Source organism: Podarcis liolepis, assembly GCF_965112155.1.
Source record: "Podarcis liolepis genome assembly, chromosome: 1".
Taxonomy (NCBI): domain Eukaryota; kingdom Metazoa; phylum Chordata; class Lepidosauria; order Squamata; family Lacertidae; genus Podarcis; species Podarcis liolepis.
In genome coordinates this window covers 59,475,156-59,498,381 of record NC_139554.1, presented here as the reverse complement: position 1 = coordinate 59,498,381, position 23,226 = coordinate 59,475,156, and the positions used below count along the sequence as shown (strand labels likewise).

The following is a 23,226-nucleotide window of genomic DNA, read 5'->3' as shown; positions in this document are numbered from 1 at the left end:
CAAGTCTGTTTAATACCAAACATAAGGTGTGTTGGTTTGCAACAAACCAGCTGACTCAGTGATATCTCAGCATCTTATAAACTGACACATAGTGAGTCACTCCCCAAGCCTGCACCTGTCATGCCTTCTCTTCCCATAATGCAGCAGCAGGGAACTTTTATGAGTCTGAGGGCCTGATTACCTTGGTTGGAAAGTTCTTGGGGGCTGCATTTCAGTAGCAGGTGAGGCCAGACTTCACACAGACACACACCAGAAACGTAATACATTAAACACAGATGCACACAATAACATACATTGCAACATCAACAGGGGAGCCCTTTTCACAGTTCACAGGATGGAATTAAAGTGAGCTCACGATCCAAGCTGAACCCTGCATAGCAATGTTGATCCACTGCCTTGGCAGTAGATCAAATCAAAACAGATGCGTCAAATGTAAAACAAGAAAATCCTTAATAATTTTTTTTTTAAATGTCCACTCCTGTACATAATTCATATATCTGAGTACTGTTTAATGGTGTAACGGCAATCTTAATATTGGCCTTTTCCACTAAATACACACAAAAAAATTCTAAAAGCTAGAACTGTCAATTTAAAAGTCTGCTCCTACCACACCTCTCTGTCTTTAAGGCTACAATTAACAGGATCACACTACACACCACACAGATTGTCACAATCTAAACTCAAGGGCAGCAAATTGCATGGTACGTTGTATTTTTATACTACAACAGAAGTTTTATTAAGTTTAAAGTATTGCAGAAATGTCCAGTTTCTTAATTGTACATAATCAATCTATCTCTACACAAAACAATAATTATCTCCAAAAAGAGCACAAAATTTTAAGTAAGGAATTATTGCCACACTTTGTTGATAAAATAACCCAGTTGGTAAAATGCTAAAAACTTTCCAATGGACAATGAGAGCTTGCAAGGGAGAGGTAAAATGTCTATCTTGGCTGAGTCCACCTTAAAAACCAGATCAGTTTATTCAAGATGAACAGGTTTCTTGGTGAAAATTTCCAGTAACTGTTTTGCCTGTGGGTAAGCCAACCTGTTTCAGGGAGGAAATCTTTTCGGAGGAAAGATTTTTTTACCTACATGTATCTTTAGGAATGAGACACAAATATCAAGGCTGATACAAAGCTTGGCAGCAAACTCCGTGGAAATAATAAACGTGTTTGCAAGATTTGTTTGACCAGTTGTGATTCCCAAGATAGCTGCCCAAAACTGGGAATACTTCAGAAACTGAAGATTGCAACTATTCATAGTCATTGTATCTACAGCGTGGTAATAAGCTCTGTTGAACACAACGGGGCTGTTAGGCTGCAACTCTATGCACATTTACTGGCAGTCTTTCTCATGGTTCCAGACAGGAATTTTGTCCAGTCCTATATGTGGGAACACCAGAGATTGAACCTAGAATCTTCTGCACAGAAATCCAAATTGTCTTACAGCGAGCATTAATTTCCAAGAAACACAACTTAAATTGATGTCATGTCTATAGTCAATGCCGTTTTCTCCAAAATAATGAAGGCCAGTTCATCCTATTAGGTATAGCAGGAAACCCTGACAGCTGGGTCAGCTGTACTGTTGGGCCGTGTGAGGTAGCTGCCTCAGGCAGTAAATGCTGAGGGAGAAGTGATGTCCCATCGGTAGTGTTGAACTAAGATGCAGCTACCAGTCTGGCTGGTTTCTGTACATAAAATGGCTGGGGGTGCCATCTTGTCCTCTGTCTCAGACAGCAAAATGTATTGGGCTGGTCCTGCCTACAGATTTAAGATTTCTGGACTGTGGTGGCTTAAAAATTCAAGAATGTCTTGAAATCTGCAATATACAAGGATCCAGAGTGACTCGGTTGTATATCTGGAACCAGATAGTACACTGTAATCTCCTAAAGCTTTGTAGTTTATTCCTGGCTGCTAAAACTTTATGGGTAGGGTAGTTCTCTGTTTCACTCTCACAGAGGTCAGCGTCACAACAATTTGAAAGTTATGACTATGGCCCAACTTGGTTTTCAAATCTGTGAAAAAAGGAACACTGTATTCTAATACCTTTCTCATTGTCTGCCTCCTCTTCTGAAAACATCTGGAGAGAAATTAAGCCATCACAATACAAATTTATCACTTTGTATTCATATTTAAGTGGTTTCATGTTATGAAATGAGTTTTCTTTCTACTACAGTATCTGCACAAAGTTTTGCTGTTTTGATTTTTTGCCCAATAAACACAGTGCATTTATTACAAGATTTCCCAGACAATATGGACAGTTTTTGTTTTAAATCAAAGTGACGCCACCATGCAAGATGGGGGACCAGAAAAAGTCTGAGTTGATAGGCAGGCAGCCACCCACCCACCCACTATACACCCTGTTCCTCTCCACCTCTGTATATCATGCTCCAGAGATGAGGCCAGAGTACAAGATGGTTAACTCATTTTCTCCCCCTAACAAAGCTGAGATAGGTTTATAGAACGTGATGATTAGCCCAAGGTTAGGGATTCAAAACAAAGTGTAAGTGTCCATTGTCTGATCCAGACATTCTGTTCAACTACTGTGTAAACAGAGGCCTGAAAGGGCCCAAGGCTGATTAGTTTGCATACTTTGTTCAGAGATCTCTCTGCAGTAGTTGCCATCTCTTGTTTCTCTCCATTTGCAAAGCTCCTGTACCTTCCAAAGCTGCATGAATAATTACACCAACCTTATATTAAACAAATGCAGCTTACCCGCTTTGGAAATACAGCGAGGACGAAAGGGAAAGCTTTACCTGCTGAGCATCTGCCTGAAATGCAACTGAGGCGTTCCCGCCCCAGAGGCCGTGCCAAGGCAAACCCTACCAACCCTGTGAAAAGGAGATGCCGAGAGCCGTGCTGCGGAAAGACCAGCTCCTTCATCCTAAAGATGAGGGGAAAGGTGGTCAGTGGCGTAGCGTGGGTTGTCAGCACCCGGGGCAAGGCAAGTAATTTGCGCCCCCTAACCCGTGGATTTGCGCCCCCTAACCCTCAGGTGTTGCGCCCGGTGCGGCTGGCCCCCCCTGCACCCCCCACGCTACGCCACTGAAGGTGGTATTCTGCACATGCTCAGAGACAATGACATTCCTTCACAGACCTCAGGACTGAACCCTCACCTTCCTAAATTTAGGGCTCTCTAGGGGACCCTGAGCGCTAAGCCGGAGAAAGCCGCGCTTGGCGTCGCGCCCGCCCCCCAGCCTCCGGCTCCCCCACTTCTCGCGCCAAACTCTTCCGAGTGAGCGCCCAACTTCACCCCCACCCCTCGCGCGCCAACCCCACCCGCTTTCCCTAACCGAGGATCATCGCCGATTGGCTGGGGCGCAAGAGCCTCCGCGCTCCAATTGGCTGAGGGGGCTCGCCTCCTCCGCGCTCCTTTCCACGCCCACCTTCTCCTCCCTCCGCGGGCCAAATTCAAATCGCTGACACGGGCGGACCAGCAGCTTTCAGCCTAGCGAGGGAGGGGATGGCGCGCGTTTCGTCTGAACGGCGACCGCCGCGCCACGCCCGAGATTCCCCCTAAACTGGGACGGAAAGTGAGGGGGGGAGCTCACACACACAAAAAAAGGTAGGTGAGGGCGGGGCGGGGATTATTCAGCTCGCGGGGTTGGTGGCGCCAAACGATTTAAACTGGACCAGGGGAGGTCTCCGCCCCGCTCCCATCAAGAGCCAATCAGAGGCGCCATGCACCCGAAAGGTGGGAGGAGCTTATCCCGAACGAAAGAGCGCGGGTGGAATCCCGGGGCTGGAAGGAGGGGAAGGTTGAAGTGGAGGAGGAAGGGGGGGGGGTGAGTGACTTGGCAGAGAAGGAGCTGTAGCAGAAGGCAGAGGAGACCTGTTGGGCGTGCTTGAGAAAGTAGCTTGCAAAAAGGTGATTTTAAATGGGGGGCGTTTTGGGGGGTGTTGACAATAAGGTTTGGGTTGCAGCAGCGGGATCCTTTTTATTTATTTATTTATTTTAAAAAGTGCTGCTTAATGGTTAAACCGTATTTGCTGAACCTTGACGATATTAAGCTCAAATCTGATTGACTTGTACTTTGACACATGCACCATTCTTTGGTTGTTTCTGATTAAGGAGCCTCTATCCTGTGAAAGTGTGTGTTGTGATAAGCTTTGTACATTTTTATGGTATTTGGGGGCTCTTTGCCTCGTTTTTGCTACAACTGGCTTCTGCTTCTGTGATTTGTAACAAATAGCAATGAATTGGACCTTGGAGGTAGCACAGGGCACACTGGCCAGATTCAGTTCCTCCAACAACCATGATAGCTGCTGTACCACTGGGGAGAATATCATTGCTGCACACACACACACACACACACACATATATATATATATATATATATATATGTGTGTGTGTGTGTGTGTGTGTGTATGTATTTCAGAGAAAGTGAAATGGCGCTGTTTTCCCTTTCAACAGACACAACTATCCAATGCTGTTTCTTTTAAAGTACTGGTTCTTTATTTCATAATATCAAAGGCATGCAAGTTTAATATATATATATAATTATGTATTTCACAACACAGGTGCCCCACAAAACATTTACCTTTGCTCCACAGTACTTAAAAAGAAATGTCTGGGAACTGCTAGGACAGGGAAAATAAAGCCACTCAGCTTGATAAACAAGTGACAATCCTTGATATGTTTTCCAGAGAAGGAATGCTCACCTTTGAACAGGATTACTGGGGGGGGGGCATGTTGTATTCTGGATGACATACACTGCAGTCATCAAAACTCTAAAGATATGTGCAGACTGGCAGCCTTGGAGTCAATCTGCTGTGGCTGCAAGAAGGTAGTGATGTGCTGCCTACCATGTTGTGTAATCTGTGGTTATCCATTAAATGGTGGGAACAGCTTGCTGCACCTTGTTAAACAGATATTGACCAGTGTTTGCCAGTCTGGTGCACTCTAGATGTTTTGGACTACAGCGCCTATCTGTTCCTGCCTGAATGATAGCGGGGGCTGGTGGAAGTTGTACTGTAGTTCAAAACATTTAGGGTGCACCAGATTTGTGAAGGTTGGTATAGACCTTCCTACAACCAGTTTGGACAGAAATCTCATGCTTCAGTTTCGGATCATCAGCCTTTATTATTTTTCTTTATTGTTTTTATGTTATAATGCTGATTTGGCAACTTCACAGTCACCAACTTGACTGAAGCAAGAAACCTGAAACAGGATTAAACAAAACTAGTGCTACTCTAGACACATAATTCACAAAATTGCACCAGTCCCCTTCGTGTAAAGACATGTGACTGTAGGAAGACAAATTTAGCAATATGTGACAATAAGACTCATGTAGACACATTCTTAACAATGGAGTTGGGAAATCTTTTTACAACCCTGCAATCCTAAGCATGCTGCCTATGGAGTAAGTCCACCTAAACTCAGTTGGCCTTCTGAATACAGGTGCTTACTGCTGTGTGGCACATTTGTCATCTGAATGAATGGCCAAAGTTCTCATTCTAGAGGTCTTGCACCAGTATTCCCACATCAGATTTGTTTCAGCATCTCTGGTAAAATGATGTCATCATCACCCCACCTTTCCTCCATGGAGATTAAGGTGACAAACATGGCTCGCCCCCTCCCCATTTTTCCGCCACAACAACCTGTGAGGTAGGCTAGGCTTAGAGAGCGTCCTGAGGTCACCTAGAAAGCTAACTGGCTCAGTGTGGACTTGAACTCTGTTTTCTAAATCCTAAGTCCAATACTGGTCACTGTACCATCACAGACTTCCATCTACCGGTATTCTGTTTTTTGTTTTGTTAAGTACATATGCATAAACTAATTTTCCATTTTTCTTCTCAAAGAATGCTGTAAAGGTTGCCCAACCAACAAAGCCCTTATTCTATTTAATTCAAACGAATATGAATAAGAGAAAAGCTTGCAGTGGCAAAATGAATGCTGAAGACAAGGTAACCTATCTCCCACTTTATCTACCGCATAGCAAGTATTGGCTAGAGGCTCCTGCTCAATGGGCTGTGGCTGACACAGCTCTAAAATAAACAGTTAAGAATTGCAAATTACATATGAGCAGCCATCACTATGCTTGGCATCTTCTGTTTGTTGTTTGGTTTAACTTCAGGTTTTACTTCAGTCTTGATAAAGAACTGGACCTGAAGAATAGTTACCTTTGCTAACATTCAGTCATTTTGTTCTCTGCATCTGTACAGAGACAAGTCACTAGTAAAGCTATTATCGAAGGAAGTTCTGGACCCAGCAATGGGTAGAAACAAAACCCCATCAATTTAACTCAGTGTATTTTATCAGCATTAAAAATGTCCACTCCTTTGACTTTGAAATTAGCTGGCCAAAAAATGTTATTCCTAACTTAAGTTTTCTTCATATAATTTTCATGTTCACTAGTTAAATGAGTCTCCTGGAAAAAGCCACTGTGAGAAGAGAATGCTGGTTTAGATAGGCGCTTGATTTTATCCACAGGCCTGCTGTTATGTTATTCAGCTATTTTTTCTCCCTTTATCAAGAACTTGTTTACACTTTTCGCTTTGTTAGCAAATATAAAATAGACAAAAAAACTAATTTGTGTTTTGACGCCATCCATGTTGTATATCAAAACACAAGTAAGTTGTACACATTATGCGGGATAAGGGTTTGGCTGCAGCCTTCTTTTACTGCAAGCATGTATTTCTGCCCTAAAGCAAAACAATTAAGACTGACTGAAATACATAGGAAGTCTGATAAAACCCCCTAGGAACTGAACAGGTGAAAGTTTTGACACGTTGGTTTTCAACTGGTGGTATACTGCAGCCTGATCTAAGATGGGTCACAACTACCACCATAAAAATACATGGCAAAATTTAAAGGAATGTGTCCTTTACATGTTTGGGCTAAAGGTGGGTCCCAGGTCTGAAAACATTGCAGACTACTGTTTTGACAACAGGCACTTGATTGATTTCAACATTGGTTGGTTTATTGATTAAAAACAGCTTTGTTTTCATATTGCTTTTATGCCTGGCATTGCTGATCTCGAGTCACACAGTTTCATTTCTTTTTGGCTCAGGAAAATTGGTCTTTTGAACCACATGAAAGCACATTGAAAACTCCTCTGAAACAGGCAGCGACCTCCAGCTGGCTTTTGGCAGAGAAGCCGCCTCCTGCTTCTGGCCATCTGACAACGCCACCCAAGCCTAATGAAATTTCTCCTGGAGACCCATGGACACCGACAGCTAACCTGAAAATGCTAATCAGCGCAGCTAGTCCCGAGATTAGAAATCGAGAACAGGAAAAAAGATTGTCAGACAGCAGAAATGAAATCCCTGAGGTAATTTTTTTTCTTCTTATCGCTATAAATATTATTGAGCGCTGTACTCAAAGCTTAAGTATGCACTTGAAAAGTAGCTCAGCTTTGGTTTGTTTCAGTATTTTGTGCTAGACCTCAAATCTGGAGTGTTAGTTATTTTTAGAGATTATAGTGTGTGCATAGCAGACGCTTCAGGGTAACTATTATTTTGAGGCTCACCAGCTGTCACCAAGAAGGCACTTGGCATTGCACATTGGCCAGAAATGCTGTTACTAAATCTGTCGAATCTTAATATTTTTCGTGTAAGGCGTTACCAATTGCTGTTTCTGTATTGTTTTCTTTCCGCAGGACCATTTCTCAGGAGACGAATATGAAAAATCTCAACCCAGCCGCAAAGAGAAAAGTCTAGGGTTGCTTTGTCACAAATTTTTAGCTCGCTATCCTAGTTATCCCGACATCTCTAAGAACAATGAAATTTGCCTTGATGAAGTAGCAGAAGAGCTTAGTAAGTTTGGGACTAAGATCCAGTGTTTATTACTGGAAAAAGCAAAACTCACTTTACGCTGTTCAAAATGATAAGTGAATTCTTATAAACAACTTTATAATGTGGTTCAGTATCCTTATCATAGCTGTAAACGTTTCCCTTTTTTTAAAGGGAAATTCCCTTATTCCAAATAGGATTCCTCGCAAGAAAAGGGAAAAGTTGACAGCTGTGATCCTTATACCCTCACTGTAGCTGATACTAATGTTGTTACATTAATAACGACTGTTTTTATTTATTTACTAAATTTATATATTGTCCTTCATCCAAAGATCAAAGGACGGATTTTATACTGTATTTTGACAAGAAACATAACATGATACCCTCCCCACCCACCCCAAATACCCCCATCACATTTTAAAAGCCACAGATTGTTTAAGCAACCGAAGGCCTGGGAGAAGGAAAATGTTTTTGCCTGGTGCCTAAAGATATGTAACGAAGGTGCCAGGCGAGCCTCCCTGGGGAAAGCATTCCACAACTGGGGAGCCACTGCAGAAAAGGCCCATTCTTGTGTTGCTTCCCTCTGGACCTCTCATGGAGGGGGCATACGGAGAAGGGCCTCAGATGATGAGTGCAGGGTCTGGGTTGGTTCATATGGAGAAAGGCGGTCCTTGAGGTATTGCGGTCCTGAGCCATTCAAGGCTTTATAGGTCAAAACCAACAATTGGGCCTGGAAAGTTACAGATCAAAACCAAAACTTTGAATTGGGCCTGGAAAGTAATTGGCAGTCAGTCCAGGGCTGGTGTTACATGCTCACACCATCTTGCCCCAGTGAGCAACCTGGCCATTGAATTCTGCACCGACTGAAGTTTCCAAACAGTCTTCAGAGGCAGCCCCATATATTGCAGTAATCTAACATAGAGGTTACAAGGGCATAGAAAACGGCTATCCCTGCCCAGATATGGAGGCAGCTGGGCTGCCAGCTGAAGGTCATCCTACAGGTCCTTACAGCAACCTTACAGCTCCTTACAGCAACCAGGAATTTGGAACAGGGGCATGTTATAGCGAGGCAGACTATGTGGAGAGAACATAGTCTTCAGTTTTCCAGTCTTCCAGTTTTCACAGAGAATGAAGATATAATCATGAGGGTCTACCCAACTTCCAGAATGTGACAGGATTAAAAAGCAGGTGGAAAATAAATTTGTTAAAATTGCCCTTCTTACAGATGTTGAACGCAGGCGCATCTACGACATAATGAATGTACTAGAAAGTCTTCACATGGTGAGCCGACTTGCCAAAAACAGGTATTCTTGGCATGGGCGTCATAATCTTAAGAAAACACTACAGATTTTGAAAAAAGTGGCTGAGGAGAACAACTATAGTCAGCAAGCTGAGCTGATTAAAAGAAGACAATATGAAGAAGAGCCTGAAGGGGATGACCAGAAGATTCAGTTGATGGCAAAGCATGTTAGGCCAAATGACCATACAGACATCTGCTTTGTGGAACTTCCTGGGATGGAGTTTCGAGCAGGTACATCTTTGCTTTCTAGTTTTGGCATGCCAGTATCTTCTACTATTTGAATTTGGTTGGTTCCAAATGCTTGCATCTGGGGCAATGTTTAATTAATTAGTTGGATTAATTTGTTTTTAACTCTCCTTATGATTGGATTGTATAGTAACTTGACTGGGCAGCAAATCATTTTTTCTTTAGAAAGACAGCATATAAATGCTTTAAATAAACAAATGGAATCTGCATGGAAACATTTATTGGGGGGAGTGGGTGGACTTGAAGCCTAGGCGAGTTAGGAACAATGATTTCAAAGCTCTCATGACTTGGATTATATTCTGCCATGGTTATCTCTCCGTACAGCTTCAGTAAACAGTCGTAAAGACAAGTCTTTACGGGTGATGAGTCAGAAATTTGTGATGCTGTTTCTTGTTTCAACCCCCCAAGTTGTGAATCTTGAAGTTGCTGCTAAAATATTGATTGGCGAAGACCATGTTGAGTATTTGGATAAAAGCAAGTTTAAAAGTAAGTGGCAGAAATGGCTATTTCCATATCTTCTCTATACTGTCCTTGGCCTAAGTGTCTTAATTTTTACATATTTAAATACTTTTTCCTGTAGCCCATCAATACAGTGGTACCTCAGGTTACATACGCTTCAGGTTACAGACTCCGCTAACCCAGAAATAGTACCTCAGGTTAAGAACTTCAGGATGAGAACAGAAATCGTGCTCTAGTGGCGCGGTGGCAGCAGGAGGCCCCATTAGCTAAAGTGGTGCTTCAGGTTAAGAACAGTTTCTGGTTAAGAACGAATTAAGTACTTAACCCGAGGTACCACTGTACAAGACTAAAAATATGAAAAAATTATGATAGCATACTGAGAATGTAGGTGTTTTGCAACTTAGTATGCCCTTAGTACAAGTGTTCCCAGGTGGGTTTAGATGTTAGCTCTTAATGGCCAGGTTTGGCCTACTGTTGGCCCATGAAACTGATTTATTAGAATAAACTCAAATAATGTGTCCTCATGTTCCCTCCCCTTTGCTCATCTTTGAAGATATCATGATTTCTTAAATCACAGTTTCCTATGATGTCCATACTGAGAGGCTGTGGTTTAAGAACCAGGGTATCTAACAAGCCAGGCACACAAAAGTAGGATTGAATGCACAAGCACACACCTTCTTTCGGTTCAGTAAGCTGGTTGATTGGACCTAGATAGTGACTCCTGAACCAGACCAGTATATGATGTTGGCCTCCTCATAATTCATGGACAGGCTGTCATTGCTTAACTGGCTAAGCAAATTATGAATGAGCCCAGCCTCCTCTACCTGCTCCTATCCTCCTGCACAGCCAGGAAGAATTTGGGAGCTTTTACTTCCACTCAGTTAACTGCAGTTTGTTGTGTTATACAAACTGATAAGCGGTGCCTTATATCAACTATGGTTAGTTTGAAACAGGAATGTGTAACATTGGCAAATGGTCAGGGATAAAGAGTTGTCCAACACCAGAAGGCCGCAGGTTCCTCATCTCTTGTTTGAAACAAGCCAATGGCCTGCAGCGGTTTAACCATAGCTACAGTTCTGTGTTCAGATGAGACAGCAAGCTGCAGCTAAGTTAAAGCTTGTGGATGTGGGAAAGATTACTCTTTTCTCATCCAGCCTCCATCTAACAAAGCAAGGTGTCTGTTGAGAATGTTCTTCGGTGGGGACACAGTTCTTTGGACTCCTACCAAATTTAATTTTCCACAGTTTCCTAAACCCCACCCTTTTGTCATTCACACAGAAGCTCATTTAAAAATATTGAGCATATGGCTTGACCAAGGGACCAAAATTTAACTAACCTATTTGTGTACTCCTGTGGATCCTTGGAACATAAATGACCCTGTTGCTTTTGTTTTGTGTGTTTAAAGCACCATTTAGACTAATAGGAGAAGAAGGGTGGTGTTTTCATAGTACTGAGCCTCTGCTTAATGGTGATGTAGTAGTACTGCATTTTCATTAGTCTTTTAAACTTATTTCAGCTAAAATTCGAAGGCTGTATGATATTGCAAATGTTCTCAGTAGCCTTGAGCTCATCCGGAAGGTTCACGTTACAGAAGAGAAGGGTCGCAAACCAGCATTTAAATGGACAGGACCAGATGTTTTTTCAGAGATTCTGGGTAGGTGGACTATTACTTCTGTACTCTAGAATTGCAGGCAATTCCCCATTTCCGCAGGGGTTTTGTTCCAGGTCAAAGCATGCATTGACAGAATGTGTGTAAATGTGCCCCGTTATGCCACTATTCCTCCCTCTTCCGGGGTCCAAAAGGACCTGCATGTCGGTGGTTACATGTCAGTGGTTGCATGTCAATTGGACTCACCTAAAATGGTCGCCACCTGTCATTGTAATGGTGAAGCTTTCTTATTCACTGCTCCTTGCTGCTACCAACCAAAGAAGGCTTTGTGTGAAAGGCATTTTTCACTTATATGTAGATGTGATCATGGTTCTGCCAAAACAAAGGCTTAATAACAATTTTGTGCGTGATTGATTTATAGCTGCACAGCCTGTATCTACACCCACTGCGACTGCTTCGTCTCATTCTGCGGAAGGGAAGTCTTCCAAAGAGCATTGTTCCAAGAACCTCTTCCCTACAAGAAGCAAGCAAAGCTTCATACGGCACCCATCTTTAATGAAATTGGCAAAGGGTGCACAAAGCAATCAGAGGAAAATTAGATCTGCTCCAAGCAGCCCCGTCAAGAAAAATGCAAGTACGTAGTTGAAATGTAAACTCTATTCAGTGTCATTCCGGAGATGCTATTGAAATGTTGAATGGTTCTGCTTAATGCCTTAGCGCAGAAAAACAAACAAACCCCAGTATATCTTGCAATCTCTTGAGTTGTCTGCTCCTGAGAAGCCTTACTAAGTTTGGCTAGACTTATACAAAGTGGGAAGGTATGTGCTATACTCAGGTTGGAAAGACTAATGGGTAATGGTGTTAGGTGCAGTCACAGGTTCCATTTTGAAGCTTTGAAGTGTAGTAGGCTCCATCCATGGCATTTCCAGCTGATGACTTTGAGTAACAAGGCACTGAAAAACCTTGAGTCCTTGGAGATGCTGTGTTGGATCAAAATGCTCTTAATATGACAGCTTCATGGAATCCTATGGCCTTGTCCCACTGTGTCAATGGCTGTGTGTGTGGCCAAATCCAGGCCACAAGACTAACCATATACAACACCTTATGAGCAGTACCATAAGGTGTTGTCCTTCCAGTGACGGACTCTGGAAGGCCATGAATTGCTCATCCTCCAGCTATGCAAACAGTACGGTTTTAGTGAAATCTCTTTATTTATCTCTTCTCCCAAAGGTCAAATTCCACCAAGCTTTCCAAGCAAGATGGCTCAACTTGCAACAATATGCAAACAGCAGCTGGATGAACAGTCAAGGTACGTTCGTAAAAGAGATGCATACAAAGTCTGCCTATTGAAAACAAAATTTCCCAGCTAGGTGAATCCTCCAGCAGCATATCACACTTATAGTGGTACCTCAGGTTACATACACTTCAGGTTACATATGCTTCAGGTTGCAGACTCCGCTAACCCAGAAATATTACCTCGGGTTAAGAACTTTGCTTCAGGATGAGAACAGAAATCGTACTCTGGCGGTGCGGCGGCAGCAGCAGGAGGCCCCATTAGCTAAAGTGGTGCTTCACGTTAAGAACAGTTTCAGGTTAAGTACGGACCTCCAGAACGAATTAAGTACTTAACCCGAGGTACCACTGTACTAACACTACTCCTCAACAACAGGACTAAAATTAACATATTTGGTGTAAGAAGAGCATGACATAATGTTTGGCAGTGCTTTCTTTTCTAAATAAGCAGAGCCAATTCTACTGTATCGCTTTGGCGGAGCCATTTTGGATGCAAGGGTTTTAATGCTGTGGATTTCTTTTCTTAGGGATTTCAAGAAGAGAAAAATGAAACTGGAACATTCTACTTTGCCATCCCCTCTAGGTCTGCCACCCAAAACTCGTTTGAAGCCTAAACCATTCTTGTTACCTTCTCAGGCTGAGATCCTACCTCTGATCCACAACTCGGTACCTCCAGCAATGCTACCTCTCCATCCCAATGTGCCCTATGCATTATACCTGCACCCTTCCCAAGCACAGCTAGTGACAGCATACAATCCAAGTTTCACGGTGTGGCCTGTCCACTGTGCTAATGTGGCTGGAAGTAAGTCTCCAACGGAGCCCAGTTCCCAAGTAGCCCCCGGTAAAATATTTATTGAAGACAGTGGCAGCAATGGAGAAGGAAGTGCTTCCTGTGCTAAAGGCCAGGACCTCTGGCTGGTGAAGGAGCAAGAAGGTACAAAGGATGACGTGGTGCCTGAGAGATGTTTTAAGAGACGTAGAATGGAGGGCAGTCCAATGAAAAAATGTGCGAGTGAAGAAGCAGCGCTGCATGATGTTCTACTGGTAAGCTGTATTAAAGTGCACACTCTTTCCAAATACTAAATGGGCGGCTGAGGCATGAAATGCATGGGATAGGGCTCTCTAATTGGTCGCTGTGGAAAATCAATTCAATAGTTAAGGGTTCCTGTGAGTCAGGTTCATGCACAGGGTCTACCTTTAGCAGTGGCAGGGGCAGCTTTTTCAAATCTCAGTTGTGCCACAGGTAGCCACACTATCAGTAGAGCTCCCCTTCTGACCGCCTGACCTCCACTCTCTCTCTACACAAAGCCTTAGGAGCAGAGAAAGAAAACAGCTTAAGAAATACAGTAGTTTTATTTTTTAAAACAACAACAGCTGAAAAAGTTCCTGCCAACACCCAAGGTGCCAGATTCATTTCCTCCTCCCCACTCATCCCTATTGCAATCCCACCTAATGTAGGGTTGCCATATATCCAGACATACCTGGAATACTACAGTCGGAAGCAGTGTCTCGACATATGGCAACCTGTGTTGTTTTTGGCGATTTCCCTTCAAAATAGCTCAAAAACTCCTTTTTTTGCACTTTTGCCAGAAAGGCTTAACAACCTTTGGCAAAGCTAAGGAAAAACTCGACAACTTTGGCCCAACAACTTTTGTGTCCGGATTTTCACTTTTTGAAATATGGCAACCCTAACCTTATGGAGGAGGCCATCTGCTCAGGCTCCCTTTTAACTTCCAGGTAGCTTTGCTTTTGTGGTATTGGAGCATCCAGTTACTCCCCATATAGAAGGACAGCAGTTACCCAGCCTCAGAAGAAGCTGTCTTGTGTTTTTGGATGAGTTACATCTCTGGGCAGGGCTTCTTTTCAGCAGGAACTCACCAGAACTCAGTTCCAGTACCTCTCAGGTGGGTGCCATTGCCATTCTAAGAGAACAAGGGAGATGTTTGTGGTGAGCACCTCTTTTTCTAGAAAAAGAGCACTGGCTCTGGGCCTGCCTCCTTCCAGCTGGCAGGTATATTCAGAACTGCTGCCACACACACTAACACGATGTAGCATCTTCTCCTGCCAGGGGAGGGTGCATGGAGAGGTAATTCATACTTCTTTCACCCTTTATAGATAATGGGCTAAAGTATGCTTTGGGAATTTGTGCCCTAGATGCTGCAGAACGGTGGGACACATATTACAGAGTGCACTGAGTTTTTCTGCCTGACAAATCAGTAATTGCAGATTATCAGTTGTTGCAAAAACTGCCCTCCTTAGCAGCTGGCTTGCTAAATGCAGAGCTCTTGTGACCCATATATTGAGCTGTTCTTTTTTAATAAGTTGATCCAAAGGTGTGTGTCCAGAAGTCTTCAGTCATTGAGATGGAACATCAGTGAGCACGAAGCAGTACACAAGTAGATCACATTCCTCAGCTGAAATGAATGCAGAAGGCATTAAGAGCGGAGGAAATCCTTTTTTAAAATTGGGGCATCTGCCGACAGAACCAGCTGCTGCATTAGGGTTGTTTCCTATTTTCCTAGCCCTGATCAAATGTTCTGGAAACAATATCAAATGTATTTACTGTGTGCACTTTGATGATAAAGCAAAGTACTGTACTAGAGTATGTTTGTACTTCTCTCTTTTCCTTTTGCACTTTAGTCAGGTTCATCAGCTATTCCCTATTCCTTTTCCCACTCCTTGAGTCTCTTGGACAAAGCTAGTTCTGCCTTTTCTGCTTTTGTTTAAATTTCATAACCTATTTTTACTTTCCCTGTCCCTGATTTTAAGCTTGGGATTCTTCTGTATTATTGGTGCTTGGGAGCAGTAGCCAGGATTTTTATACTAATTTTGTGGGTGGGGTGTTGGTGAGGTCTAGAACAGGGGGTTGCTGTGGGCAGGATTGGCAAGTAATATGAGGGGGTAGAAAACTCCTTAGTAACAAATAAGTGACAACATGACTAAAGAAAGATGAAATAGACCTCTGTTAGTAAGGGTTACATAAGGATGACAACTTTTGTAGAGGCACATTTCACCAGCTTTGCTAAGGTAAAGAATATCTTGAATCTGACTAGTGTCTCGTGTGTAGAGACCTGGGAATTTCAATAGCCCCAATCAGTTGCTTTTATAGTTATGTTTTCAAGGCACTGTGTTTCTCCATTTATTTATTTTTTACTCTGTACTGTATTCCTGTTTTTCTGAGTGATGACAGCCAGTTGCTTGTTTCAAAGAATCTGGTTTGATATAGATACAGAATTCTGGGAACTGGATATCTCTCCGTTGTGCTTTGAGCTGCTTTTCCAGGAGTGCAGTAGAGGGTGAGGAAAGTCCAGCCTCAACTTGGGAAAAGGGAAAAAATAGGAATTGTGTTGGAGGATGGAGTTGACATGCAGAATGCGGGAGAAGAAGGAGAACAAGAAGGGAGAAGGCACCTTTAATATTACTCATTCAGAGATATGCACTCGCGCTGTGTGTGTGTGTCTGTCTGTCTGTCTGTGTCTGCCTGCCTGCCTATTCTGGATGGGGTTTCACTCATTCTGAAAGAATAGATTTGGGGCTGCTCCCCGATCCAACTTTGTCACTGAAAGCTTAGGTAGCCTCGTTGGGGAGGGGTATATATTACCATGTACAGCCAATATGCCAATGACAGTGATTCTTGGACAGGAATAGTCTTGCCATAGTGAACCATGCCTTAGTAGCCTCAAGACTCAGTTATTGCAATGTGTTTTATGTAGGGCTGCACTTGGGCCTAGTCTGGAGGCTTCACCCGTTACAGAACGCTCTGGCTGTAGTGCCGTTGGGGAGAGACTATCACCAGCACATAACTCCAGTAGCTCTGGCTACCTGCATGCTCCGAGGCCAGGCTCCAGATTCTTGTTTTAACTTGCAAGGCCCTTAACAACTTGGCTCTCAAGGACCACTTGATTCATTATATGCCTGCCCAATCACTGAGGACTGAAGGGGAGTCACTTGTTAGTGGTCTCCCATGGCTTGTATCTACCAGGAGTCGCACATTCAGCATTGTGGGCCCAATTGTATGGGACTCCCTTCCAGTTGAGGTCAAACTGCCCTTTTATTGAACTTCCATCACCTACTGAAATTTTTGTTTATTCCAAAAGGCATTTTAACTGAATTCTGATATTATACTTTTAACTGGTTTGCTGTTGCTGTACTGAGTTACTTGTAAAGTGCTTGGAGACTATTGTAATTAAACAGTATATAAATTGTTGAAATAAATAAATAATATCCATATGTGTGTGTGTATCCCCCTCTAAATTAGCCTTTGCTTATTTTGCATTTCCCCCACCCCAGGGAGCATCTGTTGAGAGCAAAAAATCCCGATGTCCCATAGTTTCGCGTCTTGATCAGGAAACTTTAACTTCATCAGCTGTGAAACAAAGTAAATCTGAAAAAACAGATCAACACTTGGAGGGTCAACCTAACCAGCAGAGGCAAGGGGAATTTTTGGAACCCGACAGCATCACCACAATGCAGGAGATGCCCACAACATTTGCAATCGCTACACACAAGGTATACTTCACCTTAAGCACATTTGTCCTATATCTTTGCTCTTCTGAAAGGAGCACTGAATGTCTTAAAGTAGGCATTTTATGCTCCATCTTTACAAAAAAAGAAAGAAATTTAGATCACATTCAAGACCAATGTAGTATCTGATAGGCAGCTTCAGCCCATGGACAATTCCCCCTCTTTCCTTTTATATTTTAGTTAAGGACTGCTGCTGCAATTTACTGTATTGCATTTCAGACAGACCCTCGCCCTCGCTATTTGGACAAAGCACATATTTTGTGCGATCCGTGGGCAGAATTGTAGAATGCAATAATGGACATGTCATACTGCCCAGCAACACTGATAATATATCAGTAAGTTGCCCATATTAAAATTACCCTTTATAAGAATCCAGGATGAAATAATGGTCTTTTAAAATATTTTATCATTAAAAAAAAATTTTAAGAGGTCAGAATGAAAAAGAATCATGCATTCTGCATGCTTGTAGAGCACAAACACATAGTTGCATTTTTCCTAAAAGTTGAATGTTGTATTTATCTCAACCCACCCCAAATATGTTTAATTTTCATCATTATTCATGGATGCCTTTTGCTTCATATACATAAGGTCTTCATTTTTAATGTGGCATGGAAAAAGAGGAAGAAGGAAAACATAGAAGTGTGGCATGAATTGAGCGTGAGGTGGTCCAGAATTGCATCAGGGGTGGTGGTTGTTTACGATCTTCTCCCTCCTACAAAGTTGTTATTATCCATTGCAGTATTGGTCAAGTGCAATATCAAACTTGGGGTTCCAAATAGTGGGCTACAACTCCCATCTTAGCCAGCAAATAGTCCAGGATGATGGGAATTGTAGTCCAACCTCATCATTTGAAGATCCAATGTTGAAGAACCCCCCACCTACCCATGGGTAACAGTTGCTTTGCGGAGAGGGGTGGTTTTCCATCTTAGAAATGGCATGGCTAAGTTCTCTTACTGTTTCCCCTCAGTCCCAGTGGCTTCTTTAATTGTTAAACAAGACATCAAGAGATCCAGTCATTGTTCTGCCATGTCATATCTATTTTGGCCCTTTCTTGTTTAGGAACAGTGCAATACCTGGGTAAATTTGTGTTGATTATTGTTGTGAATATAAACAGTACATTTCCCCTTGTTCTTTAGACTTGGTTTCCTTCAGGATACCTTATACCTCTTCCTCACTGTACCAAGCTTGGTAATGAGACCATTTTTTCTAACAAGGAGAAAGCTGAGATGTGTGCAGCAGAACAGAAGTCTTATAGTTCTCCTATTGCTGGTGTGTATTCATTAACTGTGCCTCTAAAGTATTCCAGACTTGTTTATATCTGATGACTCCTGTCAGCTAATGATGAAGATGGGAAATTTAACTACAGCTATTGCATGCCTGAGCCCTGAGCCCTCCTCATTCAGCTTTTGCAATGGTGGCTTGTTCCACATGGTTCCACTTTCTGTGATCTGAAGAAGATGGATTTAATACAATATGTATTAACAGTTCTGAACTCATTTACAGAGGGCTTACAAAACTACAAATAAAAGCTAACATTTTTGTTATCCATTTAACAATTCATCAAATAAATGTTCTTATTGCCTCCTATAGCTCTCATTTCCTTCAAACACTTCTTTTTGTTTGCTTATTTCATAAAATTGATATGCCGCTGGATTTTTTGTTTTTAAAAAACAAACCTCAAAGCAGATTACAAAGTGAATAAAACAATAAAATCAGTAATAATCCATAAAAACAACACAGCAAATCATTCAAAACATAAAATCAGCAATAAAGGAAAAAACCAATTAAAACAAACATCCACATTCTACATATGTTCCATGTTCTGATCTTGAGGGGTGGATGTTTTTTCAGTTACTGAATGTATTTAAACCAATGTTCTAGGTGAGTCATTTTGTTGTTGCAGGACCTTTTCTGAGTTTCTTATAATGTGGTAGTTTGTGCATTAATATTCTATGCCAAGGCTTAATTGCATTCATTTGAAACCTGCTGTGACCAAGCTCCTGGTATTTGGCTGGACTTGGTGTCCACGCCTGCCAAACATTGGCCTTTGCTCCTTGATGCAGAAGTATTGTCATTTGTGACTGTTTATTCTTTCTCATAGGTGGCATTCAAGTGACATCTGAATTTACTGCCGTTAATTTCCCTGCTTTTCATATAGCACCTGTGAACCTAAAGCTACCCGCATCTTCTGTAGCTACTGTCCCCGTGGTGAATGGCACTGCTGTGACTTCAGACCAGGCTGACTCAATCCAAGCCCCAAGCGCTTCAGTTATGAACTTTACACTACAACACTTGGGACTGATTCCAGCCAATCTACAAATGTCTGCAAATCAAGTACTTAGATCTGGCCCAGTTTGTCAAGGAGCAGAACATGCTAGTTTGGTTTCAGAAAGTGTAGGCTTCAAACAGGAGAAAGCAATGCAGAATGTTTTACCACCGTACGGTGATGAGTTAAATGGTAAATCAGTTTCAGCAGCTTCTTTACAGCAGGTAAGAGAGCTTTTAAATAATAGTCTGTTTCAAATAAGACTGATGGTTTATTAACACATATACTTGCCAGAGTGTACAGTCGCTCATAAGCAATGGGGCATTTTACATGATTTGGTAACAGGAGCAAGCCAGCAGGAAACCACACCCAGCAATTAGGAGTTAACTTTATTAGCAGCAACAGGATCTGCAAGCCATGAACAGCTTTGGATACAGATGTCGGGAAAGTGGGTTTTCAGTAGCAATAAAAATTTCAGTATAATATGATGTTTTATCTTTGCATATCTGTGCTTGTAGAAATTTACTTGGTTAAAACTGTTAAAAATGCAGACTCTGTTAAAAGAGCAGTACCATTGTGCGAAAGGTCTAGAAAATTACAGAAGGGATGCCTAATACAACATTGTGAAATTGGCTGTTATATTGGCAAACCTCTCCATATTTACAAATGGACCAGTGGACCAAAAGCATTAATAGAGCATGCTAAGAGAGGATAATTAGTAAGACTTACCAACAGTGTCCTTTTCACCTGCTTCTTGTTTCCTTCTCCGTTGTTCCTGTTTCTTCTGCTTAGTTACAGTATTAGAAAGCCCCAAACAGGGTTCTAAAATACATTTTAGTTGTTTCAGTCTCATCACTTGCAAATAATTTAATTTTCTCTTCCATTCAGGCCACTGTTCCTGTTACGTCCAGCATTCTGGAGAATTGCCATGACTTCAAAGCATCATGCGAGTCAGCTGTAGTTCCTGAGTTTTGTTCATCCTTTCATGAATCAGATAGAATATCTCAAGCAACACTAGCAATTCCACAAAGAGAACATGGTGTTTCAACAGAAGATAAATTTTGAGTTGGTATAAAATATTGTTGAACTCTTCCCCAAACTGATATGATTGAAACACTTATTTCTGGTATTATAAATGTGTACTCTGGAAATAGTATTTGATCATAATGATGACTTCTTCATGCTTGAATGAATATATATATATATATATATATATATATATATATATATATATATAGTAAGGACACACACCATTGTCTGTAAAAACACCACTGAAATGTCTGACTTCATAGTTGTGTGGAATAAGAAAGCTCTTGTTCGTTATTTGTATAGAAACATACTAAATAAGTACTGGCACATTGCAAGTACCAAACATGTAATATATTGTATTTTTTAAAAAAAACTATTAAGGAGGCTCTTGTTACTTAAGTTTACATAACATTTTAATTTTGTGTGTTCTTTAATACTGTTGCAAAGTTTTAAAATCTTAATCACGTCTCTGTAAATTTTAAGGTTTATTTAAGGGATTAATCAATTTCTTCAAATTAAATTTTGTGTCAGTTTTCTAACTTTTATACTTGTGGGTTGTTTCTTGGCATTGAAACAAAATGAATATGCACAGAAAGAGCGTGCAGAAGAACGTGCCATATGTATATCAGGAAAAGTATGGATAAGGATAAAATGCTGCATAATGCCTTAAAATGGACTGGAGTGTGTGAGGATTAGACCAAAGGGTCCATTTCTCCAAGCTCTCCAACTGAGGTGGCCTCCCACCAGGTGCTGTCAATGGAGTGACAAAAGTGTCGCCAACATGGTTGTATCCATGCTTACAGGAGTCAGCAGAAAACCCCAAAATGGTGTTTGGAGGGTACGACTGAGCCAGGCCAGGACCCACTGGATCTCAAACTGCCCTCAGTTTTCGTATGATGGCATTGGGTTCAATTACTGCCCTAGCCTGGAGTTGTCACAGTGATGAAGCCCAATCGTTCATCCCCTAATTTCTGTCATGGCTGTAGATGCAGCAAAGCCTGTGTGTGTGTGTGTGTGTGTGTGTGTGTGTGTGTGTGTGTAAAAGGTTAAGATTGTGCCCCTAAATCTGACTAAACCCGTGCCAAGGTTCAAAACCATGCAACCTAGTATGTGGATGTCATTTGAAAATGGCTGCAAAGACTTGCTGCCACCTGTCTGTTTGGGTTGTAGCCAGAACAACTTGGTTTTTACTAGCTTCTCCTAGCTCATGCCCTTTCCCCCCCATCTGTTGAATGTTGTCTTAATATATAAATTGAGTAATAGATTGCATCTAATAAAAGCAAATGGAATCTATGGCACAGATGCGAGAGACTGAAATCTTCACTCCAGCGGCTGAGATTTTTCTGTATAGAAGTCATGTTTGAAATCACTTTGACCCCAAGTACTTTTTACTATAATTTTAATCATACTATTAATAGTATAAACATCTTACACCCCAATCCTAAAGTTAGTTATCTAGAAAAAGAAGCTGTATTGCTATTTGTAAATAAGTTTGTTTAGGGTCATTGCATCAGAGTTGATATAAAGCACTACAAAAATATGAATGGAAATACTACAACGGGCCTTGTATCAAATCACATTTATTATCATTTTTCGGGGGGGGGGACACAACTAGGTTTTGAAAAGAATAAATAATATCTGAACAAAATAGTGAGTCGAGGTGACAAAGGCCTGGGACAAAATCATAATCTTCCTGTACTTTATCACCTTGTACACTCAGTGTTCAATAAAAGATTGGCTTATCAGTTTATATTTTTGCAGTTTCTGCCGCTGATAGTTGAAAAACCTCACCATTCTTTCAGAATGAAAGAGTGATCTCAGGCTAAAAGCGATCTCAAGCCAGTGTGGTGTAGTGGTTAAGAGCGGTAGTCACGTAATCTGGGTAACCGGGTTCGCGTCTCCGCTCCTCCACATGCAGCTGCTGGGTGACCTTGGGCCAGTCACACTTCTGTGAAGTCTCTCAGCCCCACTCACCTCACAGAGTGTTTGTTGTGGGGGAGGAAGGGAAAGGAGAATGTTAGCCGCTTTGAGACTCCTGAAGGGGAGTGAAAGGCGGGATATCAAATCCAAACTCTTCTACTCTGATTTGTACTTAGTTCTAAGGTCCTGGGACCTTAAGGGTAGGTAAGAAATTGAATTAATGATGATGAGGCAATAATTATGCCAACCAAATTAGCCATCTAACCTTATTGCCTTCCACCCTACAGAACATTAGTCTGTCAAATATTTTGTCTACAGAGTCTCCATTGTTTTATTCATTTGAAAACTGCATTTTTATCTTGCCCTCTACTCACTTCTTAACTCCTGCAGGTTCTCGTTTGATACATTTTAATATGAAGGAATGACTTAGAAGAATGAACTACTGTACACCAAATTATGTTTTGTATAGTAAAAAAATACAGTACTCTTCTGTTTTCTATTGAGCCACTGCAATATCAAGGCTTCCTGGCTCTGCTTCTGAAATAATAACAACTTCTCTAAAACTTGCTCTTTTCTTTCTTCTTTTTAATTTCTTGGAGGTTCTCTGGTTCACGTTTACAACATGACAACCTTTCTGTTATTTCTTTCCTATTTCCTATCTCTTAATACCATCGGTGATCTGCTTATCAGACTTGCTGTGCTTTTCCGCCAGCCTGACTTAAAATATAGTATGACCTGATTACCTCATTCACTTGCCTGCCTTGGGAAGTTCTCTTTGATCTTGGGTCTGACTTCATGTTCTTGATGTGCAGCTTTCAAACATTTGAAAGTTGTTCGTAGACTCT

The 23,226-nt window shown here is 41.7% G+C and overlaps 1 protein-coding gene and 1 long non-coding RNA gene across 5 annotated transcripts; one reads left to right on the top strand and one right to left on the bottom strand.

Annotated features, from left to right (window-relative positions):
- Nucleotides 1-473: 473 nt before the first annotated feature.
- On the bottom strand, nt 474-2,896 carry LOC310689202. The gene is made up of 3 exons (XR_014517398.1): nt 2,758-2,896; nt 2,033-2,081; nt 474-2,002 (listed from the first exon to the last, which is right to left on the bottom strand). It is a non-coding gene; the product is annotated as an uncharacterized lncRNA (long non-coding RNA).
- A 497-nt stretch (nt 2,897-3,393) lies between these two features.
- E2F8 (E2F transcription factor 8) lies at nt 3,394-21,004 on the top strand. Of its 4 annotated transcripts, none has more exons than XM_083463506.1 (14): nt 3,394-3,566; nt 5,804-5,908; nt 7,015-7,275; nt 7,603-7,759; nt 8,961-9,266; nt 9,690-9,767; nt 11,257-11,394; nt 11,771-11,983; nt 12,580-12,658; nt 13,170-13,686; nt 16,933-17,151; nt 18,303-18,435; nt 19,268-19,656; nt 20,321-21,004. In XM_083463506.1, the coding sequence occupies exons 2-14, from the start codon at nt 5,861-5,863 to the stop codon at nt 20,495-20,497; spliced, it is 2,715 nt and encodes a 904-aa protein (XP_083319632.1). In that variant the 5' UTR covers nt 3,394-3,566; nt 5,804-5,860; the 3' UTR covers nt 20,498-21,004. The 4 variants fall into 4 exon arrangements, with proteins under 4 accessions (XP_083319632.1, XP_083319629.1, XP_083319631.1 ...); XM_083463503.1 differs by having other exon boundaries at nt 9,606-9,767; XM_083463505.1 differs by having other exon boundaries at nt 3,394-3,570; nt 9,606-9,767.
- The last annotated feature ends 2,222 nt before the right edge of the window (nt 21,005-23,226 follow it).